Below are 27,748 nucleotides of genomic sequence, written 5' to 3' on the forward strand. Positions count from 1 at the left end.
CAGCACTGTATGCATGCGTGACTGAAAGGGTGTGTGTGTGTGTGTGTGTGTGTGTGTCCTCATCAGCCATGCTGCTCGGGGCCACTCTAACCTTTCAGTTGATTCTCTGAGGATCGTCTCTCTCATCTGGCATCCTCGGCCTGTCACTGTCATCAGCCAGAGGAGAGATGAAAGATATAGTCCTCATTGGCTTTGTTACAATAAAAGCCGCCTGCTCCGGTGACGTCTCTCCTTAACCTTCACTGCCTTATATTCAGAAATGACAGATAGCATGACACGTGATTACAAAAACCTCCTAAGAGACACAGCGATAAATTAATAATGTCTCTGAGAAGTCATTATCAGATTGAAAGCAGACAGATGACATCCATTTAGAGCAATCTAAGGGAAATGATAATAAAGCAATAAGTCTGAATGAACCAGCTGTTAATCCTGAACTTATTTGCTATTGGTTAAGAATAAACAATGAAACCACACTCAAAGCTGCTACAGGATGCACATTTTAGTTTGAATAAAAAGCTACAAATAAGTTAATGAGGTAGGACCCATCTTAAAGGCCCTAAAACACCCGTCTGCCATGACAGGCTGAGTGAGGAGGCAGAGCATAAATGATGGGGATATAAATGTGTGAGAGAAAGAGAGGATGAGGGGAAGGCAGCAGGGAGGGAGAGTTGGATGACGGTTGACGGGATAAGGGAAGGAGTGTGTGAGTGTGTGTGTGGGCATGATTGATCTCTGCGTAGTCCCTTTTAGCCCCTCATTATGGCCCGGCCCCCGAGAACCAGACCAGAGATGTGTTTCTGACAGTTATGCCATTTTCCTGCCTGCCTGCAAATCATCTGTGTGTGCGTTCTTGTATTTCCGGCTATTATAAGGTCAAATGTCCTCACAAAGATAGAGATGTAACTGCCTAAGTCAAACACATGAAAGAGTTTATGTAAGGTAGAAAATCTAGTTAAAAATCAGAGTCTGATTTGAAGTTGTCTTCCAATTAGAATGAGAATAAGAGTTTGACATTTGGGGGAATACTTCTCAACAAACTAATCCTTTAAAATTAGAGGGTAATTAATTTTCATAAGCTACAGCAGCTACAGTTGTGTTTATAGAAGAAGTTTTAGGTGATTTCAAATGGAAATAACTAGTATGGGTTTGTCAATCCCTTCGACAGAAGCTGATGCAGATACAGTAAGTTCTCATAGAGCCAGTGCAAGTTTAAATGTCAGTCAACACCATGTTTGAAATATGGCATCATGTCCCATCACGCTGCAGTGACGACGTCTTGCTCTGCATCAGGATGAAATATGATTTAATATAACCCATATTCATTCTGGTTAAGGCACACTCCCCTAGATGGGCAGTGTTGCAGCTAATGATTACTGTCATCATCAGTTAGTGTACTAATTAGGTTCTTGATTGTTTGGTCAAAAAAATATCAGAACTGTGAAAAATGCCCATTTCAGCGTCTTAATGCCCAAGTTGACTTGACCAGCAGTCAGAAATCAAATATATTTAGTTTATTATCCCAGAGGACAAAGACAACCATCAAAGATCCACATTTGAAGATTTAGTCATTTTGTTTTCCATCGAAAACGACTTAAAGAAATCGCTTAGTTGTTAAAACTGCAGTGCTGCTGCCACGAAGATGTTACAGTGATGGAAAGAGCAGCTTTGGATCGATCAAAATCAGCTTTTGCCAACTACCTCTGCAGCCATGAAGGTTTACGTCCTTCTAAGTGTTGGAGCAACAACAATAATCTGTGGCACTGAAGATATCCAAGAGTGACAACCCGGTGCATTTTAATGACTCTGAAGACAGTGATAGAATCTCTGCAAATCCCAGATGTGAATGATGCAGGTGACTGTCGGTGAAAGGAGGCAGAGAGAAAAAAGCACAGTGACATATTGTACAATAAGCCAGCCACTAGGATGGATAAACACACCCAAACCTGGAAGCTTATTGCCCCCACAACATTATATTATTTTCCAAATAAGCTTAACCCTGAGCTGAAACCCCCGGGGAGCACATTTGTTTTCTTCATCTGTCTTTTTTGTGTTCTTTTATTTACCTCAGTGAGGACAAAAAGATGCATTCTGTCCCTTCGCTGTTATCCCTTTCCTTCTTCTCACTCCCCTCTTCTCTCTCTTTCCCTTGTTTGGCCGATTAAACCACAAAAGATATGTAATTTTGAAAGCACGGACCGACGGATGAAGTGAGTCAGCATTTGGCTGAATCATTATCCTGCATATGAATCGTGATACTTGAAGGAATTCCACTGAAGCAAAGCTTGCATCAGTCTCTCCGAGTCCTGGTCTCTGTGTTTGCTGCGTATTGTTCAGGCTCCCTCTGGAGATCTCTAGGACACAAAGACAACTGACAAAAAAATCACCATTACTTCCAAAAGTTTCACATTTATTAGCACATTCAGTATTTTGATATTGAATCTAGAAGATCACATCTTGTGTTGATGACAATGACTTTAACTAGCATGGAGCTTCCTACAGCGATACAGAATAAATTAATATGCAGAACCTTCCACCATCTAAAAAAGTAAGGCCCTCCCCAGCGTAGCACTATTTTCCAGTACCACTTATAAAATAGTAACCATAGGAGGCAAAGCATCCAGGCTTTAAGATGTTGTGCTCTACTTTAAACCTTAATATCTTTCTGGAATATTGATGTAGCTTCCAAAATGCACATGGGAGCTGCTAAAGTTATAGTAAACGGTGAATATTCAAGCCATTTCAATAAATTGGTTATAGTTCAGCTAACTGTAAAGCATGTGTTCAGATCACTCTTGAGCTAAAAACTCAAACCAAACATGCTTGCCTTGGTGAAGTCCTCAAATAACTGGTCTGCAAACAGCCATACTAACATGTCTCATACAGCAGTAGACTATGGATAGCCTATCTCAATCCTGAAGTAAAACTCACACATTCAAGACTAATTAGCACATCATGTCACAGCTAATTCCTACAAAAAATGCAAAAAAGCCATGTTTTCATGTAAATATTCACTATATTACATGGGAAAGCTGAGCTAATACACGAATAAAAGACCCTTCCTGGCCCTCCCAAAGATTTTAACTACCCTCTATTCTGCAAAACGGAAAAATTAGAATATCCCCTCCCCCCTTTCTGATCCTTCCTCTCCACCCAATCATTTTCATACAGTCCCTAAAAACTCAACATGTTCCTTATACAAATGTTAAAACAAAGTTGAATCTAGCAGGCTGTCAGACTGTGACTGTTCCACAATTACATCTTTAATGGAGTGATGCGTCACTTTAACTCCTTTTGTTCTTCCCTCCCTGCTGTGCGCTTTGTGATCACACCAGCCTGCTTGAGACTTACACAACAAGAAAAAAGAGGGAGATAAGCGGAGGGTTTGCAGGTGTCTCTTCTAGTGGAAATTCTCGAATTCGGCTGTCACCCTCTCTGCAGGTCCCTTCAGATGTCCCTCTTTGTATTTTGCTCATGCCACTCCGGCATTTGCATCTCGGGCATGAACGTGGATCAATCATCGCGGGGAGGAGAAGGGAAAAAAACCCAGCAGAGTGAAAGAATGAGGAGAGGTTTTAAAAATGTCCCGATGATTGTCTGCCTGTGTGCAGAGCTTGTCGGCTGCAATTTTTCACGTCAATTGCTGGAGACACGTGGGGGCAGCAGGCTGGTGTGTTCAGGCAATCTATTATTAGATTAGACCATTGTCACAGGCTTTAATTAAAAAATCAAAGCTTATTGTAATGACGGTGGCATGTACAACAGGCAAAACACACAATTTCACACACACACACACACACACACACACACACACTTAAAACCTGGCAGAACTGAGATGCCACATTACTCCAATGAGATGCCTGTTGCTCAGCTGCAGGTTAAGCTGCATCCCCCTGAACCTCAAGTCTGTTTGTGCGTGTGTGTGTGAAAAAGAGGCCCTGTCCCACTTATCTCATCCATCAGAGAGTTTCACTACTCCGTCTGTCACTCAGCAATCCCTCACTGTCACCCAGACCAGGAGGATGGAGCGGTCTGATCATCCATCGTGTGGTTTTATATATATATATTTATGTGTGTGTGTGTGTGTGAGAGCATCCGTCTGGCAGACAGTGACACGTATTGCTGTTGATGTCTCAGTTGGTGTCAGCAGCTCCACTTTTCATCCTAAATGTGTCTGCAGTGGGGGCTGAGAGCCTTTACGAGGCCGTCACGCTCCGGTCTTTAGACTTTAAAAGGCCTCTGCTGGTCAACAGCAATCACCTCAGACAGTCAGTGAATCAAGCCTGGTTATAGTGCAAGAATACATTTAAAGGTCACCTGTAAACCGTCAGCGTCGTTTTCAGGGCACCATTTGTTCATCCTCTGTCGTGTAAACCAGTGACTCATCAACTTCATGCTTTGAGTGTCTGAACTTCAACCTTGTCTGGTTTAAAAAAGAAACATTCTCATCCTGTTGTAGTTTGATCGTATGATCTCCTAAAGAAGCATCAGTCTGTTGTCGCCAGCCTTCCTGTTAATCCCCACACCCTCTGATCTACATCCTTCATGAGTGGAAACAGCAGGTGCTCTCGCCCACGCCCACGCTGTCTGTTTTAAATCCTCCTCAGTGACGTGTCGTTCTGCAAAAGCACAAGTCATTTTTCTTTCTTTAAAAGGTCTCATATAGTGGGAAATCAACATGTGAAATAAGCTAATATATCTGTGATATATAAATAAGGATGACACAACATGAAACAAAAAGAAAAGCAGGGAGGGAATTCTGCTGCTGGTTGATAAGGTCAGACAAAACACATAACAAGGAGAATTTAGAGCCACATCAACACGAGCAGACAATGAAGGTGACTGATAACAAAGTCACTGCCAGCTTTATTCTTGCTATTTGCACTCCTGATAAACAACACAGGAACATCCTATTAAATGTTCAGATCAAATGCTTATAGGATAGAACTACCCCACACCAAATGACACCCATTGTTTGAGTATTATCACTCATTATAACCATCTGTATTGTGCTTCTGTACAACCATCTACCTGTGTGTTTTCTTCCAGCAGCTTAATCCAATCTAAGGAGGACAGAGTTAGTTTGTTCAATGCAGCAAAAATAACGCTAACGCCCTAATGGAGGTTTATCTAACCAGACATGCTAATATTTGGCTTCCATCATTTCCATTTAAATTGACAGGGGTGGTGTGTAAACAGCTGTTTTGCGTGTGTGTTCCTGGGGCGATGGGATGAAGGAAAAAAAAAAGAAAAAAACAAAATCAAACACACACAAAACAGCCATCATCTTAATGAAGCCTTACAGCAATCTTTGAGTCTGGTTAAACATTTGCAGATCTCCATACAAGTTAATCAAAAGTGAAACACAGGAGCCGGCAGGCTGCGGCTTCTCACCACCTTTTACATTTGAGAATATCTAAAGAGACGCATGTGGCTTGAGATTTATGTTTCCTCATATAGCTAACCATTAAAGGACTCAGACTGGTCCCTGTTGCCATTAAGCCATCGTGCTGTCTTTACCACGGATAAAGGTTACAGTTGAGAAATGCATATAAAAAATGTTACGTACTTTTGAGTTTAGACTTTGTGTTTTTGAGTAAATGGCTTGCAGTAGAAAACACACCTGGAGCCAAATTACAGGCAGGATGCCCACAGAAACATTTGGCCCTGACACTATTAGACAAGAAACAACCAACACCTCTTCTTTTGCCACTGAAAACATGCTCATGGCGTAGCAGCAGCTTCCTCTTCAGACTGGATTTCTCCTCCTGCCCTCTTGTTGTATGTAATAAGCTTGGTTATTGCTTGGTCTCCACTTGGTCAGAGATTTTCACACAAAGCAAACATTTTTGTCAAACAATATTTATTTGCATATATGAGAACAAAATATATTGGATTCAATATTGATGCAAGACATCCACATGTATCTTCCATGTGTGGTTATTTAGTGAAACACTGAACACGACTCAAAGCACCAACGGTTTGGCGCAATGTGGCGATCGGGGCGGCCTGCACGAGGACAGACTCTCTGCAACTCGTCTAATGCGTTTAGAATGTGAAGTCCGTCAACGGCTGACCTCATCAGATCGTTTCAACTGATCCGATCGTTTAAAAGAGCTCCAGCTTGTCCACTTGCGGTGCACGACAGGTGAATCATGGGAAGAAAGCTGTACCAGATGTGCCCTGAATGATGGAGTTCGTTTGTTTTAGTTGCCACATTGAAGGCCTGATCGTACCAGCAGATGGCACATGTGCGCGTCTTCGCTAGATATTTGGTTGTAGAAGCTTGACGACTAATAGCCACTAAAATACTAGCCAGCCAGCAACATGTTAGCACAAGTCAGTCAGTCTGAGGGGAAGAAAAGGCTCTACAAGCTTCTTACTTTAGTCGCTAACATCTTATTTGTACTATGGACTCCTGCCTCATAAATGTCTCCTAAGCATCTCTCTCTGCAGGCCACTTTTCCAATACAGGGGGTTAAATAGAACTTGATGGTGCAACACAGCTAATGAGCTACAATAGTGCCCTCCATTTTGGACTCTTCGGCTCTCTGACCCCTCAAAGCTTTACTGGTGGTCACTGGCGCAAACTTGTGCGTCAAAGCTGAACCTTTCGTGCCATTTTCCCCACCGATTGAGGCGATTCCAATGAAATGGCCCGACTGTGCCGCGAAATGTAGTCATTTTAAATGCTGGTGGGACCAAGGTGTACCCTCAAAACAGCCTCTCACATTCATGTCATCCCCTGATTTCAATGGATTTCTTTTGTCATCGGAGCGTGAAACATAAGACTGCATGCACTGGCTCATTTCCCCCAACAGCCTTTTAGGAATGTGGTCACCATCATTCACAGGGACCTCAGACACAGTTTTTGCTTTCTCAGAGCGTTTAGGGGTGGTATGTCTGCGCTCTCAGCACCCGGGACATCAGCTTAGACACATACTCTGTTGACAGTTGAACTGAGGTGAAATCAAATACAAATACAAAAAGGTCTTTGACTAAATGAACAGAACACACAGTTGCAGATAAGCCTGTGCGACGTGGCACCTATCTTCAAAAGGAGAAACATATTTGACCATGGACGTTAATGGAAACAGTTTTCAGCAATGATTACTGTCCGTTTTGTCGTGTTTAGTCAGGGTATAAGATGAAGCCGGAGAAGGTGCTGTACTTGTTGTTGTTGCCTCCATGGGCTTTGCCGCCGTCCAGTTTGACGTAGACCTCGTCTCCAGAGTCCAGGTGCAGCACGGCGCTGTTGCTGGCGTAGTCGTAGTTCTGGTCTGCATCCTGAGCTATGGCACTGGCTCTGACCTGGGGATAAAAAAGGGGACCAGACTTCCTGTAATAAGCATTTGGTTAGAGGAGAACACAATAGAGATGGAAATCGGAGTAGAAAGGTTCATGTGTGCCTGGGAGGCGAAGTGAAACAGCCTTGAAAATTGCATTTGCTGTATAAAAGGACCAAAAGTACCTATTGCATTGTGCACTCAGTGCATTATAGTTAAATTAGAGGGCAGAACCACTACTTATCATTACAGAATAGCAATAAATAATAGCATACAATAATCCAAGTTTGACCTGAATCTATTACTGGCTGTATTATGAACACTGATTATGTTAAGACTCATATGCAACCCTGGAACTGTCTGAGGAGAAACATCACTGCCAAACAGAGCATGAGGACATGCTTGGATCTGACCAAGATATCACAGATGTTACCAAGAAATCATATGAATAGTAAGACAATGCAGTTATATAACAGGCGTCAAAGAGAAAAGGGCTCCAGCCTCAGGCCATGCTGTGAGCCTTTGGTGCGTAAAATGCTTATTTTTGATGCCTCTGTGAATCTGGATGGAAATGGATACTGGGTTCAGACTACACATTATTCTTCCTCCTCAGCTCTGCTATTACCTGTCCGTTCTTGCACAGGTCGGCCCACATGCTGGTCCCGTCTCCCCCCCGCATCAACACATGGTAGGTGAAGAAATAGATCCCGGACACATGGCAGGTGAACTTCCCGGTGTTCGCATCGTAGTGGTTCCCCAAGTTTGTAATCACGTCGTCAAACTTTAACACCTCGTATCCCTCATGTGGATTCTTCAGACCGACGTAAAAAGCGATCCTGTAGCCGCTGGCCGTGGAGTTCACACCCTCCGTCTCGCCGTTCTCAGCCCCCGCTGTTCCGGTTAGCGCGGGGAAGGCGAGTTTACCGTCGCCGCGCTCTCCCGGTGGCCCCCTCGGACCCGGAGGTCCTGGCTCTCCCGGCGAACCCCTTGGTCCCGGTTTCCCCGGTCGCCCCGGCTCCCCGCGGCTCCCTTGCGCCATCGGCGGCTGCGGAGCGACACCATTCACGTTCTGGATCACCTCCATGGCGGTGGCGCCCCCCGGTTTGGGGGTGTACGGATCGCAAACCATCCGACAGGTGCCCATCATCTCGTAGTAATGAGCGGAGGTCTCAGAGGTGCGCAGCAGCAGTAACGGGACGGCAACGGCCAGAGCCAGCAAAACCATCGCGACGGCGGTCACCAGAAAGACCACCGACCACTTCCTGCGCTCGGTTCGGGGACCAAAGGACGACAGAAAGCCGGTGGAGCCGCTCTGGAGGGGAATTGTGACAGAGGACGGGGGGCTCTCAGGACTAAAAGAAAAGAGATGAAGTTGATTAAGTACTCATCCCTCGGTCCAGCTCCTCTAGCTGGTGCCTCCGAGCCCCTGGACAGCGGCTGTGGCCGGGGAGCGGGCGCGCGTCTTGCTTGGATGGAGAGGTGAGCGCGGACAGCTGTGTCCAGCTGCATCCAGCTGTCACAGTTAGCGAGGATAAGACCGGAAGACAGGGGATATGACCTTCAAATTAAAAGAGCTGCTAACGGACGCGTTGGGCTTAGAAATGTAGAGAATATGTAAAAGAAAGCCATTTAAAGTTGACCTCTACTGTGTATTTACACTGTGGTTCACTGGTTTAATATGTTTGTCATTCAGGTCAGAGCCAAAACTACACGGTTAGAGGGGGCTCATCATGTCTCCATTTACTCGATTACAGTGGATTTACTTACAGTTCTGAGGTAATTGTACTTTACTTTAGTATTTCCGTTTAGCTTTTTACTGCAGAGGCAAATGTACTTTTTTCTCACCTACATTTTTCCTATCTGACATATTTAGATTAAGATTTTTTTTATTCAAAACAGTTTCTAGATGCATTGTGATGATTAACCGGGCAGTATGAGGCAGTAAACATGAACTTCCATGTCTAGTGCATCATGAATAAGAATTCAGGAACATAAGAGTGAATGGAGCTTTTCTGCATAATTCAGCATTCTTCCTGTTGTTGCCAATATTTCTGTACTTCAGTAGTGAAGTGACCACCAGACTGCAGGACTTTTACATGGAGTATTTGCAGTGTGGTCCAAACTAAATTATCTGAATGTGTCTTCTACCACTGCACCAGACTAAGACATAATGATTAGACATAAAACCAGATCCTCAATAAGAGTTTTATTGTGAAATGTGTAGCAGGAAGTCCTTTGTTTCTGTTTGACTGACTTGATAAGAGGACCAGGACCAGTCGGTGCGTAAAAGTTGAAGTCTGCGCAATTGTTATTCAAAATGGCACTAAATATTTGATATGATTCAACAGAGAACACTCAATACTTAGATGAGGAGAAACATCTTAATATAACACTTGAATGTATCGACCCAGGCTTCTTAAAATGCCAAATGATTTCATTTTTATTTTCATTCATCTCAGTGTGTAGACTTACCACACAATTCATTGATCTGTTTCCCTGTGGGGGAAACAGATCAATGAAGCTCTATTCCATTCTTCTGTTTTAAGCAAACATTATCTAACATATTATTATAAATATATTTATTAACTCCATCCGCAGCCACACTAGATGTTGTATCTTACAGTAAACATATGAGTTTAGAAGATAATTATGATGGATGTCCACACATATCCAATCCATAATCGCATGCATTCGACCTCTCAAATCTACAGAAATGAATAATAAAATGTAATTTCAAGACTAATGAATCCACCTTGACAAAGAACGCAGGTTAAAGTCTGGTTTGCGGGTGAACTAGTGATAAAAGCAGCTCAATACATCACCAGATATTTGACTTACACCATCAGGGGTCTTTTCAAAGTCAGAACCAATGTCTGAGGGCAGGCTCGCCATGGTGACATCAAATGACCAACGGCAGTGGTCACTTCATGCACACTCATCCACACATGCAGACAGAGAGGGAGCCAGAAAGGCAGACGTGGGGGGGTAGGGTGGTGGTGGGGGCAGATAATATATGCAGGAAATGGACCAGAGATGTCTGACGGCTGTCGACACCTTCTGCTCTAAGCTCCCCCGCTGCAGGGACATATTTGATGTCTTGTTTCACGAGGTGGAGAGCCACAGGCCTTGAATTTCGATTCTCTGCCAAATTAAAATTCTTGCTGCGCACAGGCAATCATTACTCTATTGCATACTGATTTGTCTTAAATACCTCTTTAGCCTCTTCAGTTTCTTTTCCTGTGAGGCCACTCGTTCTAACCATGTGGTTTATGAGTACATCAGCTGAATAAGACTCTTATTAATGCCATTCATTGGTTATTTCCAACAAGGACAAGCTTTTGAGGCACTCAATAAAGAGAGCCTTTGCTCATTGAAAATAAAAGCATCTATTGATTTTGTCCTCAAGCTCAAAAATTCTCCCAAAAGACCTAAAAGCCTTCAAAACATTCGAGTTGGGAACTAAGCACCTGGAATTGGAGCACGGGCCCCACATCCACAACAGAGGCTTTAGAGCTCAAGGCGATGTGGAGAAATCTTCAGAGGCCAGAGACGAGGCTTAGCTGAAGCCCTGCGGTCACACTGCAGAGGCCCCACACCCTCCCCTCCAAGTAATTTCAACTTGTGCTCAGCTCAGATTTTAACTCCCCAGAACATGGCTCCAGCTAGGATGCTCATGTCTGAAGGTGACAACGAGCCCGACAAGCGATGACAGCTGGGTCGCAAATGAAATTGGGTCTGAAATTTGAGGATATGACGTCCTGGCAATGCTAAAATGTATCATTTTTTAATTTTCATCTGCTGCTTGCTTAAATGAATGCAGTAATCATCTGCAAAACAAAATACTAAAAATAAGTATGCAGATAGAGAACATTGTGCTCCCCGACGCTGCTACATGACTGCAGAAATGACCTTTACTCAGGATTAGTACAGTGAACTGTATCTTTAGGCTATGGTGAGCCATGCACGACACACTGTCCACATTATGCACTGCAGCTGCTGAGATTATCCTGCCCTGCGGCGCTGCCATGCTTCTAATCACGCTGCATGTTAGTGGACTGCTGTGTCGCACACATGAAGCATACGGCGAGACAAATGAATCAGTCCATCATTAGCTGCCCTCAGACCTTAAACTGCATCTAATCAGGTAAACGATGAAACATGAGGGCTGTTTCAGTGACACAGAGGGGAATTAAAGCCGGGAACAAGAAGTATGGTGGCCCTGAGAGCTCAAAGCGCTACCTCTTACGAAAACACAGACAAATCAGGAAAACATCTTCATCAGTTTGAGAACATTTGCAGCGTTTGTGCTGAGTGGAAACCACAGCCAACTTAAGAAACACATTCACCAATCTGAGAACACTTATGGAGCATCATTTGTGGTCTGCATCTTTTCTGCAAATTTTCAGCTGCTTAGTGTACTTACATAATCATCTCTGCATATAGTGGTTTTTATTGGTATTGGCGGAGTCCGCCAGATTCAGGATTGCCTAGCTAAACTTGAGGGATTGACAGGAAAGGTTATCAAAAGTAAAAATGCTCATCATGCAGAATTCCTCTGATGTTAGAGTACTACATCATCATTATTCTTATTCTTCTCTCTATTATTGTTATTGTTATTATTGATACATAAATGTGTTTGTGGCATTTAAATGTTGTAGCTGGTCATGTGGGAAGCACTTAACATATTGTTGAGAAGCTGAATAATTGACAATGCATTAGATTTTAAAAGCATTTATAATGGTTGTGATGCTGGTTATATGATGTCAGATTGGCAAAGATGTTTCATCATTCAGTTGCAGGTTTTCTTTAGCTATAATGGGCCATTAAAAGTGATGACAACCCTCAAGTGAATCTAGATAAAGTCCTTACACAGTCACCAGAGGAAAGACGTGACTTTACTACACGATGAATTATAGGTGAAACAGTAGCATCACATTCATTTAGGATTAGCAAAACGTACTGTATTTTCTTAGTGTAAAATGTCGCAGGGTATTACTGTAAATCTGTGTGGGAAACCGTCACAGAGCCACAACAAGACAGCGACGACAACTTGCAACATCAGCCCCTGTCTCAGCACGTGACCCTAATCCCCGATGAAGGGCACCAAAGACACCTCCGCCCTTGAAAGCACAGAAGCAAATGTCTTCCTCCATGTAACATGTTGACAGTGAGGTCCTGTCAGATGTTGACATAGCTGTACCTGTCCACCTCAGGCGAAAGTGTTTATGACCATGCCTTCACTTCTCTGACATGCCATTTCCCATCCAACCCCTGTGAATCATCATTAAATATGCTTCCCTCTTAGTATCTACTGACCAAAAATATGTCCGTAATGAAATGCTGGGGCTTGTTTCAGGGAGAGCAGTAGACAGAAATCTGTTGCCACTGGATCAGAATAACTTCAATTGATTTGACTTGTAAGATTAATGGGTTACCCCACCGGGAGACACCAGTAATCAATACCTATGAATGGAAAATCTCAAAATCAGATATGTATGTCAAGGACTGTGACCTAAAGTGTTGTAAACAAACATGAGGCCATGGCCAGGAGACAGTGAACGAGATGGGAGCACTCATTTGTGTGTGTGTGTGTGTGTGTGTGTGTGTGTGTGTGTGTGTGTTTGTGTGTGGCGACACTGATGCAGTGCTGCGAGCCAGGGGGATTCAACCTTTTGCAAGTGGCAAAGGCAGACATGATGAAGTCATGTTGACAGTGAGTAACCTGCGGTCAGACATCTTTTTAACACGATTTTGCTTTTTTGTTCTAATCCCAAGGCCAGTTTATCAGATACACCAATTCAACTAACCACTTCTGGGGGGGAAACTACCATTGAAGACAATTATTGTTCACAAATGGTTACACTTTTCTTGTTTTTATCATTCAGTAGGAAGTAGGAAATACAACTTAACCATTGCTACAATAGGAAGAAGTGTTTACACCCACGCTGGTATCTCTTTGAGGCCAAACAACAGCATGCTAACATCCTCACATATGGATGTTTGCATGTGTAGCAGTTTTGCATTTTAGCATGTTAACATTTGCTAATTAGCACAAGCCACTGAGGGGACCATGAATGTCTGAACCAAATCTCAGAGTAGTCCATCCAATAATTGTTAAGAAGTTTAAATCAAAACCAACACCTCCAGGTGGAGCAAGGGAAAAAGTCAGGGGATCAAAACTGTAAGTAGGATACATCCTCTGGGAACCATGAATGCATGTACAAAGTTTGCTCTACCCGGTGGATGGTGAGATATTTCAATCTGGACCAAAGTGGTAGACCGAATAACTAACATTGCCCTTCCTTGAGCCACAACCTGAGCATGGCTAAAATCTTCCCAAATGTGTCAGATATGATACATTATTATATCTACATTGTATTAGTAATCATGCTGTATGTGGGCTATATTCAATATGAGGAGAGCCTGTCTGTTTTTAAAAGGGACAGGTTGATACATGCACTGTACTGCACTGAAAAGAGTTAAGTCCACAGAGAATAGCCTGTGTGCATACTAACTTCCAAGTGCTCAAGCTGTAAAGACTGACAAATACAACTTGAGGTGCACGGCCAGTCTGCACCTTTACTTTAAAAGTTTACCAACTTCTCTTCTGCACACAGTGCCACAGCTCCTGTCAGTCCGCTGCTTTCTCACTTTTATCTTGCGTACCCACCTGGGGGCGTGGTTAAGGCGGGGCTTTGGCTGTTGCGTCAACTTATCAGGAAGAAACGCACAGCCAGCGGAGGAGCGGGGTGAGTACGTTACTGTAAATAAGTAAAAATATCGATGAAATTACTGCAAGGAGCTAGATTATGTGGTGTACGTTGATATTTTATCCATATGGACGCGTTTGTGTGTCTCTGTGGTCCGGTTTGTCAAGGACAGAAACGTTCATTTTATTCGGGGTTGGAGTTTCCACGAGTTCAGCCAAGGACGACAAGCAAGGTGGCTTCTTTCGCTTTTCTGTTATCGAAAGAATATCAATACAAATTGCCGTCAGTTTAATGCAGTATCGCCATCCGCTCAGTTTTTATAAACTATACAAGTTTACTTGAAACGGTTTCTGAACAGTCGTGGTGTTGTGGTGAATTCGGCACACAGTTGGCTCGTTACCAAAGCAGAACTTTTACAACATTTACACTTTTGCCATGCTAATGTAGGCACCACACGTTAAGCAGCATAGGGTGTATTGAACCCAACTGTGGCTCATGAGTTAGGAATTTCCCTGGATGGCAGACTAAATGTGCGTGTGATTCAAATGATGGCATCTATTTATTAAATCTAGCTGGATAGACTAACAACAGAGTTAGATGTTAGTGTCTTGAGGGCGCCTTACATCCATTTATGCTATTATTGGATAGCCACTCACTGCTCAGACAGTGCAGAGTTACAGATCTAGGACATGGCAATTGAGACTCAAACATAATGGGAATCCTAGTTCTGTCTCTCTAAAAAACAGCAGACATGGTAGATTGAAACAAACCTAATCTCACTGTCCTTAAACTGCATTTTATACATTTTTTGTCACTATTACTTTTATTTTAGGTCCAATGCTGGATGAAAAACGTTGCTACGGGTTAGACCTAACAGTCCGTATCTGTGAGTAAATCACAAGTATGCCCTCTTAAAAGTTCTTTGCTTTTTATCCTCCTTTCCATTTCTTGACTGTACATTTCGGGAACAATTTAAAGCAATACTGCTGTATGTAAACAGAGACCAAAATAATGACCATGTCCCCTCTCTCTAGATTTGTCTGTGCGTGATGCCTGATGAGATGGCGAGGCCTTTAATCCAAAGCAGAGGGGAAAGGGGAGGCTCCAGACATCTCGAAGCCTCCATGTCCGAACCAGGCGCTCCAGTTATCGGCATCCTGGGTACTGGCGACTTCTCCCGCTCGCTGGCGACGAGGCTGGTGGCCTCCGGCTACCAAGTGGTGGTGGGGAGTCGAACCCCCAAACGCTATGTGGCTCTGTTCCCTGAAGAGGCTGAGGTGACACATGAACAGTGACACTGACACTCACATTCACACTCACCATGTAATTGGTGTTTTTGTTTCTCCGCCTATGGTGATAATTATATATTTACTCTGACTTTATCCACAAGGCACAATGACTGTTGTCATCATCCTGAATAGATACTTAACAGATAGTCCTAGTGAATGATGCGAGTCATTTGTGGTATGGGAACAGAATAACGCAGTTAATAAGACAATATTATGGTTTCTCCATTAAATCCTCAGATTGTCAGTGAAAGAAACCAATAAGGAAGAACAGAATAAAGAAGTCTCAATGAAAGTTTTATAAATAGAATGGTCAGATGTTTTGGGAAGTTTTCCTGCTGAGAATTGGATGAAAACCTTTTGAAACAAAAAGAAAGCCTGTTGGCTTTGGCTTCATGTGCAGCCTACAGTTCTGAGATCACTATCATCAATCTTTACATTTGAATCTGCACAGGAAACTGAATGTGTGTTTCCCAATATGCCAAACCTTTCCTTTAACTTATGTTGTATTACAGCACAGGTGCTCCAATAATGATGGATGACACAGATTCAAATAAATCATTACTATAATGCATCACGAGATATATGCATATGTTTGGGATAATACAAGTAATAGGAAGTTACACAGAATACACACCATGTTGCCAAACATTAGGGGTTTAAAGATTTTGTGGCCAATTATTTAGTGGATCACATGATACACGATGCATGCACTCCCCTTAATGATTCAGTACATTATACATGGAGTACAACCATGTATTTGTTTCCCAGGTCACGTCCCAGATGGAGGCAGCCAGCCAGGCAGACCTGGTCTTTGTCGCTGTGTTCCCTGAGCATCACTCCACGCTGGTGGAGCTGAAGCCGACACTCGCTGGAAAGACACTGGTGGATGTTAGCAATGGTCTGAGTATCAACCAAGATGGGCCCTCGAATGCCGAAAAGCTGGCCGACCTGTTCCCAGAGAGTTCTGTTGTCAAAGGCTTTAACACCATATCAGCCTGGACGCTCCAGACGGGACCTCGGGATGGAAGCAGGCAGGTAGGACACATCATGGAGGCCCAGTGATACCCCGACTTCAAATGACATGTGTCCAGATTCCAGATTTAGGGAGAGAGGATTTCTTGGGAGAATCTGTGAACTCTGTTTGTCATTTCTCATCTCCAGGTTTTCCTGTGCAGTGACAGTAACAAGGCCAAGAGCTCTGTGATGCAGATCTGTCGGAGGATGGGCTTCATCCCCATCGATATGGGCCTCCTCTCCTCTTCCCTGGAGATCGAAAACCTCTCCCTCCATCTGTTTCCCTCCTGGCGCATCCCAGTCCTGTGCACCCTGTCCCTGTTCATCTTCTTCTACCTGTACAACTTCATCCATGACGTCCTGCACCCCTACGTCACAGCAGGGAAGGTTGTTTTCTACAAAATGCCCATTGAAACTGTGAACGTCACGCTACCTTCTGTGGCCCTGGTGATGCTGTGTCTGGTCTACCTGCCTGGGTTGTGCGCTGCTTTCCTTCAGCTGTGGTGGGGCACCAAGTACAATCGCTTCCCTGATTGGCTGGACCGCTGGCTAACACGGAGGAAGCAGTTTGGACTGTGCAGCTTCCTGTGTGCAGCTCTACATGCCATCTACAGTCTGTGTCTCCCCATGAGGAAGTCTGCCCACTACAAACTGCTCATCGCCTTTAAACAGGTGAGGGAAAGAAGAAATAAATAAAGAAATCACTGAGGCAGTTTGGTTGATGGACTACTTTAAGAACAGTAGATAGTCTTTATTGTCCCTAATGGAGATATGTGTACACAGCCAATCTGCACAGAAACACACAATACATGAAATATTTTACTGCCTATTAATGTTAGCATTTGTTTTGCTTTTTTTTCTCTGATACATCCCCCAAAGAGATCACCTTGAATCTCACAAAGACACCACGAGTATCCACATACATGAAATCACTCTGTCTTCCGCCCTGATTGTTGCTGCATATTTAGTGTTTGCTAAATGGGACGGCTGGAGGTGAACCTCTGCCCTTGGACTCACTGAGGGTCCTTGTGTTTATTGTGTGTTGTCCAGATGAAGGAGGGGGAGGGGGACCTGTGGGTGGACTCAGAGGTGTGGAGGATGGAGCTGTACGTCTCCGTTGGCATCATGGCGCTCGGGCTGCTCTCGCTGTTGGCTGTCACCTCTCTGCCCTCAGTGGCCAACACTGTCAACTTTAGGGAGTTCACCTTCATACAGGTAAGTGCTCATACAGATAAGACAGGTTTAATACAGACCGATGGCCAAAGACTGACAGACACACAAGCATCATGCTGACATGTACACAGATGCACACAACGTTTCCTACACACTCACATGCTCTCACAGCCACACACACATAGCTGCCCTCCTGCAGCTGCCCCAGATGTGCCGTTAAACTTGGGCTGTGACAAAGCCATCAGGAGTGTTGTGACTCCTCTCCCCTCCTCCTTGACCTCCCCCATCATGGCCTCTATTTCTCCAGGAGTTGCTGCCCCTCTGTGCTGCCATTCCCCTTTCATCTTTCCGTTTAACTAATCCGGTGGCAGTCAGATTAGTCACGTGCTGACAGCCGGCGTGATGAAAAGCAACTTTCTGCCCGGCACGTCTAGACATGTTCACTAGAGTGTGCATATTTGTTTCTATGTAAAGACACACTTCTCTGTGTATTTTAGCATTTCCTCATTAAAAAGTATGTGGAACATATTAGCCAGAGAGCTCCCAGATATCTCCACTTTAAATCCCACATAGATGGACGCACTTCCCACATCAAAGCAGAGGAAGCACAGATATAACCAGTGACATTAATGATGGTTGTATTCCATTTCAGTGAGACTGTTCCAGGGTTTGGCATTGTACATAATGGGATACTTAATGGAACACAGCCACAGTTAATAGTAATAATGATACAGTTTTAAAATTGCTGTTGTTCTGGAGAAATGAGGCTATTTTTAACCCCTTGCCCCCTTTTGTAATTAGTGGGCCCTGTAGGTACAGTGTATGGCACACAGACATACACACACACACTTGTACGGTTCATGCACATCACAAGTGTTAGGTCAGTGTGTCTCCTCAGGGTCTGCAGTAGCCTGCGACTCAGTGAGCTAATGTAGAGGACTGGCTGAACTGCTGTGAACTGAAGAGGAGTCACTTGGAGGGAAAATGGCGCAGCCGTTTTGTTTTATACAATGTGGGTAATATATTTAGAAGTCAGGATGATTGTAATGGTACTTTCACTGTTGTCCTCCCCCTCCTGTCACCACCTGTAGTCCACACTAGGTTACTGTGCCTTGTCCATGGCCACCCTCCACACAGTCCTCTTCGGCTGGGACCGCGCCTTTGACCCGACCAGGTACCGCTTCCACCTGCCTCCCACCTTCTTGCTGGTTCTGATCCTGCCACTCGCCGTTCTGCTGGGCCGCCTGGCTCTCTTCGTGCCCTGCTTTGCCCGGCGTCTCCGACAGATCCGCCGCGGCTGGGAGAAGAGCCGACACATCCGCTTCACCCTGCCGGAGGACGAGCGCTGCAACGGGCTGGAGGATGTTAGTAATGTGTGAGAAACACACTGTTAGAAGATCCACACAATAAGGTGGAAAGGTAGAGCTCTTTATGCGTGCACTCATGAATATAAACACCGTTCAGTCACACTCAGAGAAGATAAATGATTTATACACATTTGGAATGTATCGGAGGCTCCTCTCTGAGACCTAGAGAGAGACTTTAGAGATGCTTGAGTTTCTTTTCAACAAATTAGCCCGTAGTTCCTTAGAGAACTAGATCTTATTGCACTATTCATTGTCAGAAATAAGTATTTAGTTCAGCTCCTTTTGCTTTTTACGTTAACTTATTGTTATGTTAAGTGAGCTGAAGAAAAACAATGATGGCTTCTGGTTTCATTTATGCAAAACAGTGACTGTTACACCTCTAATGAACCTGCTGAGCTGAAGCAGTAGAACAGGTGTTGGCAGAATTTCATACCTGAGTCTTTGAAATAAGGTTTCTTCAGTCTGATCATTAGAAGTAGACTTCCTCTCGGCTTGTGCATCCCTGCCAGTTTGAGACCTTAAGGCTGCTGCACAGATTTTTGTCTGTGAGCCTTCAGCAGAACCCATCATCCCGTTTTGTGTAAAAATGTGTGAAATTAAAACCAACATGGTATATATTATTCCTAATTATTTTGATCACTGCCATATCATTTTTGTGATATTTTATTTTTCACTGCTGTGTGCTGTCATTCATTCAAAGTTTTAGGGACTGTATGAAGGTTATTTGTGTGTGCAGGGGTGAACCTTAAGCAAAACCCTCCTCAGCATTATTCAGATTTTCTCTGAACTTTCCCCTTAACTTAAACAGCCTCCCCTAAAAGCTGAAAATGATATGCCATTATTGAGTTGGCTCATTTTACACATTTGATGTCTGCCACCATTATGTGAGTAAGAAGTGATATTAACAATTACCAAGTTTATGGCATAAATCTGTACAATTTTACTGTCTGAGCTATATCCTCCTTGTTTCCGACCACCCCTCCCCTCTAATAATAGTTCTACAGTCCCTTACTGAGGTGTTATTTATAGTACCAACTGGAAACCCAAATTCTGAAGCATTGTTGCTGTTGTAGCTGTTTTTTGTTTTACATAGTTACATTTCCTTTTTGTGTTACTGACTTGTTGATAAGCATCCATCAGTACACATTTAACTCAAAAAATGTCCCTTTGCTGTTACAGAACGTTCTAATTGTTTTCATCGTGGTCATGAAAAACAGTTTGCTGCTGTGCCATTTCAGCTGTTTTAGTTTTATTATTAAGTTAGTTTGTACTTTCTCTGTTTTTCGTGTTCTTGCCAAAGATGATTGATCCGTTACGTGATACATGGATGTCTTTGTCGTATTAAAATGTCATATAATTGACTATTATTGACTCTTACCATAAAGATATAAATGTAAAGGTTTTCTAGAACACAGAATAAAGCATTTTTTTCAGTATTGTATTTATGTCTTTGATAATTGTGAAATAGAATGGATGTGTTTGGAGATGTGAGGCTCATTGGGTTGTTTATTTATCAGCTTCTTGTGACTACGTCAAAGGCAGAAATGACTGGGTCCACCATTATCTGATAAAAGGTAAATCCGTCTCAGCTGAGCCAAAGTGTGCAATAGCAATATTACATGTGTGGATGCTGCCATCTTGTGGTGGGAAATAGCGTTACCAAAGCGTGCCATGTTCTCTTCCATGTAACCTGCGACATGGTCCACAGGTCTACTGCATTCTCATGTCATTTAATGTCAAATGTGTAAAAGACACTTGTCAAGTTGTGACAGAATCTTGGTTAAATGAGCGATCAGGAGTGTGATTATTGTGGGGTACAAGTTCTTAATGTAAGAAATGAAGCACACTTCCGTGGCCTCCTGCTGTTCTCACTGACAGCGTCTACAAACTACCTCCCACTTTGTTCTCCTCAGCCAATCCCTACAGTGACGAGCCACATTGTTGCCAGACGAGTTGGACGAGCCCAGACTGAAAGCAGGGAAGCGACTTGAGCAGCAGCAAGGTGTGTCTGTTTGTCACTGCAGCCATGACTGTAAGTACTATGTGGCTTTAGTTTCCATGCAAACCTTCTTCTCGTTGTTACATCAAAGAGTTAAAGTGTGATCGAGTCCTCTCTAAGGTATGTTGGCTTATCCACATTCACAGGGGCTGTAAAGATTCTGTGGCCTCGGCTACTTTTGTATAGTTTTCTGCAAGTGTAGTGAGGCGATAAATACAGATACAGTAGTATGAGTGAGGCTGGTTTTAAGACAAGTTGACAGATCAGTTCTGAATCAGATGTGTCTCCTCTCGTCCTACCAGGAATCCTTTGAAAAAGCAGCAGAGGAGGTGAAGGTGCTGAAACACAAACCAGACCATAGAGAAATAACTACACTGTATGGTTTATACAAGCAAGCCACAGTGGGTGAAATAAACATAGGTGAGTCACTCTGTAAGGTTCTACAAGGTTCTGCAGAAATCATATGGAAGTGGTAAAAAACACTGCTCTGTATCTGCAGTTCCACAGAGAAAAATGCGGCCCGACAGGTTGTCGTTCTGCTAAAGCAATGCCATAACTTCTAAGTTTATACAAAGCCATTTATTGTCTTTTTACAGTCTTATAAAGAGAAATGAAGAAACATGAATTAACTAAATGTGCCTTTGACTAAAAAAGCACTAGTGTTAACATGAATAGATTATATAAACTATGAAAACATAGTTTCAGATTTGGTCTGGTAGGTTATTTGGCACTGTTGCCTCACAGTAAGAAGGTTCCGGGTTCAAATCTGCTGGCTGGCTGTAAGTAAGTAACAGTATTTTTACAGTGTGGTACTAAAACGTTTACTGATGTAAATGCTCACTGCAAGAAACTGATGCAGAAACTAAGTTTTCAGAAACTCTAAAGCTCTGTCAGACATTTAATAAGAGGAAAAATGTGTTGAATCTGTTTTGTTTATAAGACAGTTGCTGTGTGGTTTAAAAGTTTGCATAAGAACAAACTGCAGTACTAAAAACCCTGAGTAATATATTGTCTGTTACTTTTCCATCCACAGAGCGTCCAGGGATGTTTGACTTGACAGGACGAGGAAAATGGGATGCATGGAATGCAAGGAAAGGTCAGGATTAAAGAACTTTTTCCAAAAGCTTAAATGCAGGCACGGCTGTGTTGGGGTTTTTGCCTTTACATGGATAAACAGAGCTTTTCCTGCAAAAACCAACACATTTGTTTGTTTCCGTTTCTAAACCAACAGGTCTGTCCAAAGAGGAAGCAATGGACGCCTATGTTGATTTTGTGGAGAAGCTGAAGGCAAAATATGGCATCTAGAGTCTGTTTCTAGCAGCATTTAGGGAAACACACTTATTTGCTTTCTTGCCATCTTTGTATGTCTGTGTGCTAACCACACAGTGAGAGCCAGCAGGCGATCAGCCTCACACAAGAAAGCCAACAAATGAGTGTCTGAAAATGAAAAACCTTTGAGCAAATACAGTGTTCATTTTCATATAAAAAGCCTGAGCACAGGGCGTCTGTGTACAGCACCGGCTATCAAAAATAAAGACTTGTTCTTCAGGCATCACACCTCAGACCTTGTTTCTGTTGTTCTCTAAGAGAGAACTTCTAATGCCAAACATCCAACACTATGTAAATAAAAATGATGGAAAAACCCGTCGGTATAATGAAGCGTAGGCTCCATAATGACCTGCTGCAACTGAACATCATAACCTTCATGACAGGAGGATCTGTCACAGCTCTTTGCTATTAGGCTGCATTAGTTTAGCTACCTAATAAATTAAATAAGTGAATCATGTTTGTAGCATATTAAAGCCCGCAATGGTACGATAGGTTTTAAAGGGGAATTCCACCAATTTTACACATGAAGATCACTTCTTTGTGTGGCTGAAAAAGTAGCAGTGCTTTGTCAAGTCTGAAAACACAACCCTGGTGATGTCATTGTGATGTCATCAGGGATGTCACACTGGGTTCCTCCTTTACAAGTCAGGGGCAGAGAGTTTGAAAGACATTTATCAGGGACAGTGAACTAGTGCTGGGAAATGTAGTCTTTTTGGAGCTTTTAACACATGAACAAAAAGTCTGCAATAATTTTGGTCATTCATTTTTTTACATTTGTGTCCCCCAGGTTCCCAACAGTTTATGGTGCAGTACTTTATACTGCAGTACCCCTTTAGGTGGTATTTTATAATTTAAATAATCCTTCCAACCTCAGCCTTTAAATATCTGGATAGTAATAAAAATATGACATTTGAGCAACAAATCATTGCCACATTCATTTTGACTCATTTGCATAACTTCTATAAACAAGAAAGCCTTGCACTTTATAAATATGCATTGTAATAAACACAAAGCTGCGGTTGTGGACTGTCAGCTAGGATCCATTACTGTACGTATCGATGAGGACCGTGAGATAATGAGCCAATCCCGACTTGAATCACATCTCCACAGTATCCACGGGGAGTCCACTGGCTGTCCGGCTGCCTGGAGAGCAGGGCAGCAGGGAGACCTGTGTGTGAGGGGACCCGCTGTGGCTGATGGAGCCGTGGTGCTGCCTGGTCCGGCTGGGGAGGTGCTGAGTCAGCCTCCACCTCCTCCACCTCCTCTGAATCTCCTGCTGCACCTGCAAACGCACGTGTCACAGATCTCCTACCTGCTCCACATTTTACTTTGCAGCTGTGCTGATCGGCGAACTGGTGCTTACCTCTCCATTCATGAAGCAGTAGAGCACGGCGACCACGAAGCCCTTAGAGGTGTGACAAGGAAAAGGTCAGTGAGTGTACTTTTATTTATCATCATTCTCTTCCATATGTACACTTACTTTACCTGTGTGGACGACAGGGCCAGCTCTGCAAAGGTCCATATCTTAAACACTGAGCTGCTCACTTCAACAGGTAAGAACACAAACAGGATGTAATGCAGACCAAACAGAGCCACCAGAAAAAATGTGGATTTGATCAGCCTCCTAGTGGAAGAAAAAGTATTTTCCCTCATTAATAGGAACAGAATTTCCCCTGCTGTCACACATAACTGTCTTTTATCCAAAATACACGTCCCATTCTTCAAAGACACTACTTTTCTTCTAGAACACATCACTGGCCTCAACTTTACAGACCAGACACACAGCATGACCACAGTACTGTGGTCACTACTCACTTGTATTGGCTGAACTCATTCCTCTGTGCATCTGGCATTCTGAGCTTGCTCACCAGTATCCTCAAAATCCCCAAGAAAAAGACGAGATTCATCTGAAATGATTCAGACCAGTCATTACTATGCTAATGCCATTTGGAAAGCAAATAGTTTTACCTTTTGGGAAGCAGATGTTCACTTTCTTACCAAGAGCTAGATGAGAAGATTGATAGCCACTCTTTCCTATTTAACAAACAGACTTGAGCCTCCCAATCCTCTCATGTAACTCTTGGCAAGAAGCAAATAAAAATGCTTTCCAAAATGATGAAAGAAATTATGAAATTTCAGTAAACTAGAGAAGAAAGTTTTTACTGATATAGTGAGAAGAACTGGCACTCGAAGTATCCACCAGATCCACTTATGTCTCCTTGTTTCCCAGCAGCTTTGGCAATGACATATTTTTTTTTAGAATCAATCAATAATAATAATCTCATAACTGCAAATGAATGAGTGAAACCGGTTTTATCCTCCCCTTACCCTTCATCCTCATAGAAATACTTGGCACACCCCCAGGAGACAATAACAGTCAGTGGTAAGCCTGTGTGATGAAAGGAATCTTGGTTAAATCTAAAAGGTTCTGAGGTGTGAATATGTGCACAAGGGCAAAGAGCAAAAAGAGGTGTGTGTCACTGAGTCTCCGTACCCCAGCTTAGGATGATGTACCAGGCGAGGTGTTTCCTCAGGGAGAAGAAGGAGCGGCTCACCAGGGTGAAGAGGAAGTGACCCTCCGCCAGCAGCCAGCTGTAGTTGGCCAGGATGGAGTAGTTGGAAAACATCAGCACCACCTTACATGCCACCTGAGAGAAGGAGAAGCTCCTATGTTGGGTGGTGAGGGATAACTGATCTTTATGCAAAAATACGCTCACTGGTACTGATCTTCTTATCTAACTCTAACTTCTCTTCTCTTGTATGTATGAGTATGACAAGACAGTGTTCGTCCATCCATACCGGGTAGTAGTCACAGTGGTAGAGCTCCTCATCAGTAAACAGCAGAGCGTCTCTGATGAAGATGAAAATGGCTCTCAGGATGAAGGAGACAAACAGCTGGATGTGAATGTAGTTCCTGGTACAGTGCAGCTTTCTGAAGAAATATGAGATTCGACACACATCTGTGACACATGAAGCGAAGGTAAAAGGAAGGGCCAAAGCAATTCACCAAAGTCTTTGTGGTCGAGAGAGAGAGGAAGGTTTGAGAAATGATGTTTCTCACCCAAACAGACAGAATATAGCGATGGCGATGGTGAGGGAGATGAGAGAGAGCGTGTACCCGGCTGTGTACATGCTCTTCACGTAGGAGAAATACAAATGGGAATCTGAGGGCTGATCAAGGGGAAGAGAACATCACTTCATCACGTACAAAACATGTGACAACATATCTAACACCACTGTGGGGAGAACCGAGAAGCCTGAGGGAAAATAACGTAAGCATGATTTAGTCTTGGCAGTTTTATACTCTTTTAGTTTACCAACTTTAAAAATAGTAACAGAAGTGAATTAGAGTATTTCTCCAAATGTTCAGCTATGCCTTTAAGCATTGCATAGAAATGATAGTTACTATTATACTTCTCAATCAGCTCAAACTCCCTACTTGGATAGTATATTATTTTGATCATGTAAAATTGGGTGTCTCATAGTTATGCTTTATACCAGATAAACTGCATATGTGGTTCTATTAGTTACCACCAACCTCTCCAAGAAAGTGTAGTGTCTCATTGAAAGTGTAGCCACATGCATCTTCATGTGGCACGAGCAGGTCTGTCCAGCCGTTAGCAGTGCAGTTGCGATGCACTTTACCTGCAAAATAACGATAAAATCCAACATCTGTTGCCGTTCTCTCAATGAGTCAGACAGAAAAATAAATATATCTAGGAAAATGGTGTCTTGTGGGGGGGTGTTCATCCTGGTTACGTGTGTGGAGAGTACTTATATATGTACTGGGATTTATTGGACAGTGAAAATCTGCAAATGCAACTTCAGATGGTTCTTCAGGTAAATGATGATGAAATCTATCATCCTCATCCCTCAACACAAACGTAACACTCTAGTGTGTAATCTGGTGTCTCTGTGTACACGAGCATTTCATGGCTGAATGTTTGTATAGAATCAGAGAGGGAGAGGCTGTCTCAGTTCCTTTTGAAAACAAATGAGTTTCCTGGCAAATAATTAACCAGTGCAACGTGGTATAAATAATGCGTCTGTTTGTAAAAGTGCATATGTGGTATCTCACCCTCTGAACTGAAAAACTCTGGACATGGTTGAGAGACAGTTTCCCAGAGAGAAGCAGGCGGCCAGCAGTTCAGGTCATCCCACATTCCCTTACAGTGCACACTGATATTGTTGTCTTCATAGATGGAGCAGAAATTAAAGTATATTTCATTTTCTAGGATTCCGTCCAAAAAAGCCAATGACAAATAAAAATGGTGGCTCTGATTTGATGTTTTAATTGCAGAATGAACACTTTAAATGTTCCATATCTGGATTTATTTTAACCTTTCAAATTAAAATCAATTCTCCCTAATTAACGTTTTGGTGGTTGTCGACTTTAGGGTGCAGTATGCCATGTGACCACTAGGTGTCACTAAATCATCGCACCATATTTCTGTATGTTCAAAAGGCTGTATTCAAAGATATCATTAATTTCAAAGATCAGCATTTTTTCAATAGAAATTTTAACAAAGAAGAACTTTTGATTTATTCTACATTATATATAAAGGATATATATTCTTTATTCATTCAATAAAGTATATTGTATAAGATAATACAATAAAATACACAATTTAGAAACTGTATTAACCCACCTGTTGCTTTGTGTGACTGAAAAAGTAGCAGATCTTTCATGCACTGTTCCTCCTCTCTCACAAGATTAACATGAGGATGGCATCCTGATGACGCCTGTAAATAAGGACACAATAAAGCACTTGTTCTTAACATTTGTCATTAAGCATGCATCTGTTTTCTCACCTGTGGTAACAGTAGCATTCCAATAAGTCCAACTTTTTTCATTGTGTCTGACAGGTTCCTTTTTCCCATCAAGATAAGTGCCAGCGTCCAGACCTCAAGCCGCATATCTGATTAGAATGACAAGTAAGCATCCTGCCATGCAACAGATATATGAGGTCTGAAAATCAAACACAGGCCTACTCAGTGGCGATAATTATGCACCAGCACAAGCCAGTAATAATAAACTTTAAGCTTCCTGTCATGACTTTCAAAATAATGTCATCGGCTCGCGTAAGAATAGTTAATCTGTGAAATCGTAAAGTATATTTAGGAATAGTTCAAAAGCAAATGAATATTAATTAATATAATGTGTTTTCACTGCATATAACCAGATGAGGAATGGCAAAAAATAGACACCGCGTTTGTTTTGTAGACCTTTATTTTGATTGTAGAATGGCTAGCTTCCGGGTTTATTCTCGTTGGTTTGACGCACTTTAAATCAACAAATCGTATTCGCCCACAGGACGTTGGTCCCGCCCCCTCACAGTACTAAGCGTCTCTATGGCAACGACAGTGTTTGCTAGTGGGGTCCTCATCAACAGTAAACTAAATGCCCCGGTACGAAAATGGAAAACGGAATATTGCTGGATCATTTGAACAACTAAAGGCAACACAGTGTCTAAAACATAAGTAGGTTGTGAAGTATCATTATTGAAGGTTTTTTCATTGAGAAGCTGATAAATCTGTTGTTATGAGCCTCTATTTAAGTTAACGCTTGTTAAAATAAGCT

General features: G+C 42.8%; 4 protein-coding genes across 7 annotated transcripts; 2 read left to right on the top strand and 2 right to left on the bottom strand.

The window, feature by feature from the left end:
- Positions 1 to 7,131: 7,131 nt before the first annotated feature.
- Positions 7,132 to 8,511, bottom strand: LOC139223719 (complement C1q-like protein 2). The gene is made up of 2 exons (XM_070855702.1): positions 7,912 to 8,511; positions 7,132 to 7,311 (listed from the first exon to the last, which is right to left on the bottom strand). Exons 1-2 carry the CDS (start codon positions 8,509 to 8,511, stop codon positions 7,132 to 7,134), a joined length of 780 nt encoding a protein of 259 aa, XP_070711803.1.
- Positions 8,512 to 13,983: 5,472 nt separating this feature from the next.
- On the top strand, positions 13,984 to 20,280 carry LOC139223715 (metalloreductase STEAP3-like). Of its 4 annotated transcripts, none has more exons than XM_070855696.1 (7): positions 13,984 to 14,035; positions 14,829 to 14,897; positions 15,031 to 15,273; positions 16,054 to 16,320; positions 16,447 to 16,971; positions 17,350 to 17,514; positions 18,564 to 20,280. In XM_070855696.1, the coding sequence occupies exons 3-7, from the start codon at positions 15,046 to 15,048 to the stop codon at positions 18,849 to 18,851; spliced, it is 1,473 nt and encodes a 490-aa protein (XP_070711797.1). In that variant the 5' UTR covers positions 13,984 to 14,035; positions 14,829 to 14,897; positions 15,031 to 15,045; the 3' UTR covers positions 18,852 to 20,280. The 4 variants fall into 4 exon arrangements, with proteins under 4 accessions (XP_070711797.1, XP_070711795.1, XP_070711796.1 ...); XM_070855694.1 differs by having other exon boundaries at positions 14,829 to 14,882; XM_070855695.1 differs by lacking the exon at positions 13,984 to 14,035 and adding an exon at positions 14,166 to 14,228 and having other exon boundaries at positions 14,829 to 14,882.
- A 470-nt stretch (positions 20,281 to 20,750) lies between these two features.
- Positions 20,751 to 22,400, top strand: LOC139223644 (acyl-CoA-binding protein-like). The gene is made up of 4 exons (XM_070855611.1): positions 20,751 to 20,871; positions 21,141 to 21,258; positions 21,872 to 21,934; positions 22,070 to 22,400. Exons 1-4 carry the CDS (start codon positions 20,866 to 20,868, stop codon positions 22,141 to 22,143), a joined length of 261 nt encoding a protein of 86 aa, XP_070711712.1. The 5' UTR covers positions 20,751 to 20,865; the 3' UTR covers positions 22,144 to 22,400.
- A 760-nt stretch (positions 22,401 to 23,160) lies between these two features.
- Positions 23,161 to 27,119, bottom strand: sctr (secretin receptor). The gene is made up of 13 exons (XM_070855718.1): positions 26,980 to 27,119; positions 26,817 to 26,910; positions 26,246 to 26,359; positions 25,706 to 25,812; positions 25,229 to 25,338; positions 24,967 to 25,099; positions 24,662 to 24,815; positions 24,496 to 24,556; positions 24,331 to 24,400; positions 23,983 to 24,074; positions 23,653 to 23,791; positions 23,531 to 23,572; positions 23,161 to 23,449 (listed from the first exon to the last, which is right to left on the bottom strand). Exons 1-13 carry the CDS (start codon positions 27,082 to 27,084, stop codon positions 23,264 to 23,266), a joined length of 1,407 nt encoding a protein of 468 aa, XP_070711819.1. The 5' UTR covers positions 27,085 to 27,119; the 3' UTR covers positions 23,161 to 23,263.
- Between the last annotated feature and the right edge of the window lie 629 nt (positions 27,120 to 27,748).

Source organism: Pempheris klunzingeri, chromosome 24, assembly GCF_042242105.1.
Source record: "Pempheris klunzingeri isolate RE-2024b chromosome 24, fPemKlu1.hap1, whole genome shotgun sequence".
In the NCBI taxonomy this organism is placed as follows: Eukaryota; Metazoa; Chordata; class Actinopteri; order Acropomatiformes; family Pempheridae; genus Pempheris; species Pempheris klunzingeri.

Coding starts and splice junctions, on each gene's coding strand:
- LOC139223719 (XM_070855702.1), bottom strand. CDS start 8,511: ATGGTTTTGCTGGCTCTGGCCGTTGCCGTCCCGTTACTGCTGCTGCGC. Junction 7,312..7,911: donor ACCTGTGCAAGAACGGACAG/GTAATAGCAGAG, acceptor TTTTATCCCCAG/GTCAGAGCCAGTGCCATAGC.
- LOC139223715 (XM_070855696.1), top strand. CDS start 15,046: ATGCCTGATGAGATGGCGAGGCCTTTAATCCAAAGCAGAGGGGAAAGG. Junction 16,972..17,349: donor TGCTCATCGCCTTTAAACAG/GTGAGGGAAAGA, acceptor TGTGTTGTCCAG/ATGAAGGAGGGGGAGGGGGA. Junction 17,515..18,563: donor GGGAGTTCACCTTCATACAG/GTAAGTGCTCAT, acceptor CACCACCTGTAG/TCCACACTAGGTTACTGTGC.
- LOC139223644 (XM_070855611.1), top strand. Junction 21,259..21,871: donor AGTGGGTGAAATAAACATAG/GTGAGTCACTCT, acceptor TTCCATCCACAG/AGCGTCCAGGGATGTTTGAC. Junction 21,935..22,069: donor TGCATGGAATGCAAGGAAAG/GTCAGGATTAAA, acceptor CTAAACCAACAG/GTCTGTCCAAAGAGGAAGCA.
- sctr (XM_070855718.1), bottom strand. CDS start 27,084: ATGCGGCTTGAGGTCTGGACGCTGGCACTTATCTTGATGGGAAAAAGG. Junction 24,401..24,495: donor TATTTCTATGAGGATGAAGG/GTAAGGGGAGGA, acceptor TCATTGCCAAAG/CTGCTGGGAAACAAGGAGAC. Junction 24,075..24,330: donor CAGTTCTTCTCACTATATCA/GTAAAAACTTTC, acceptor GAATCATTTCAG/ATGAATCTCGTCTTTTTCTT.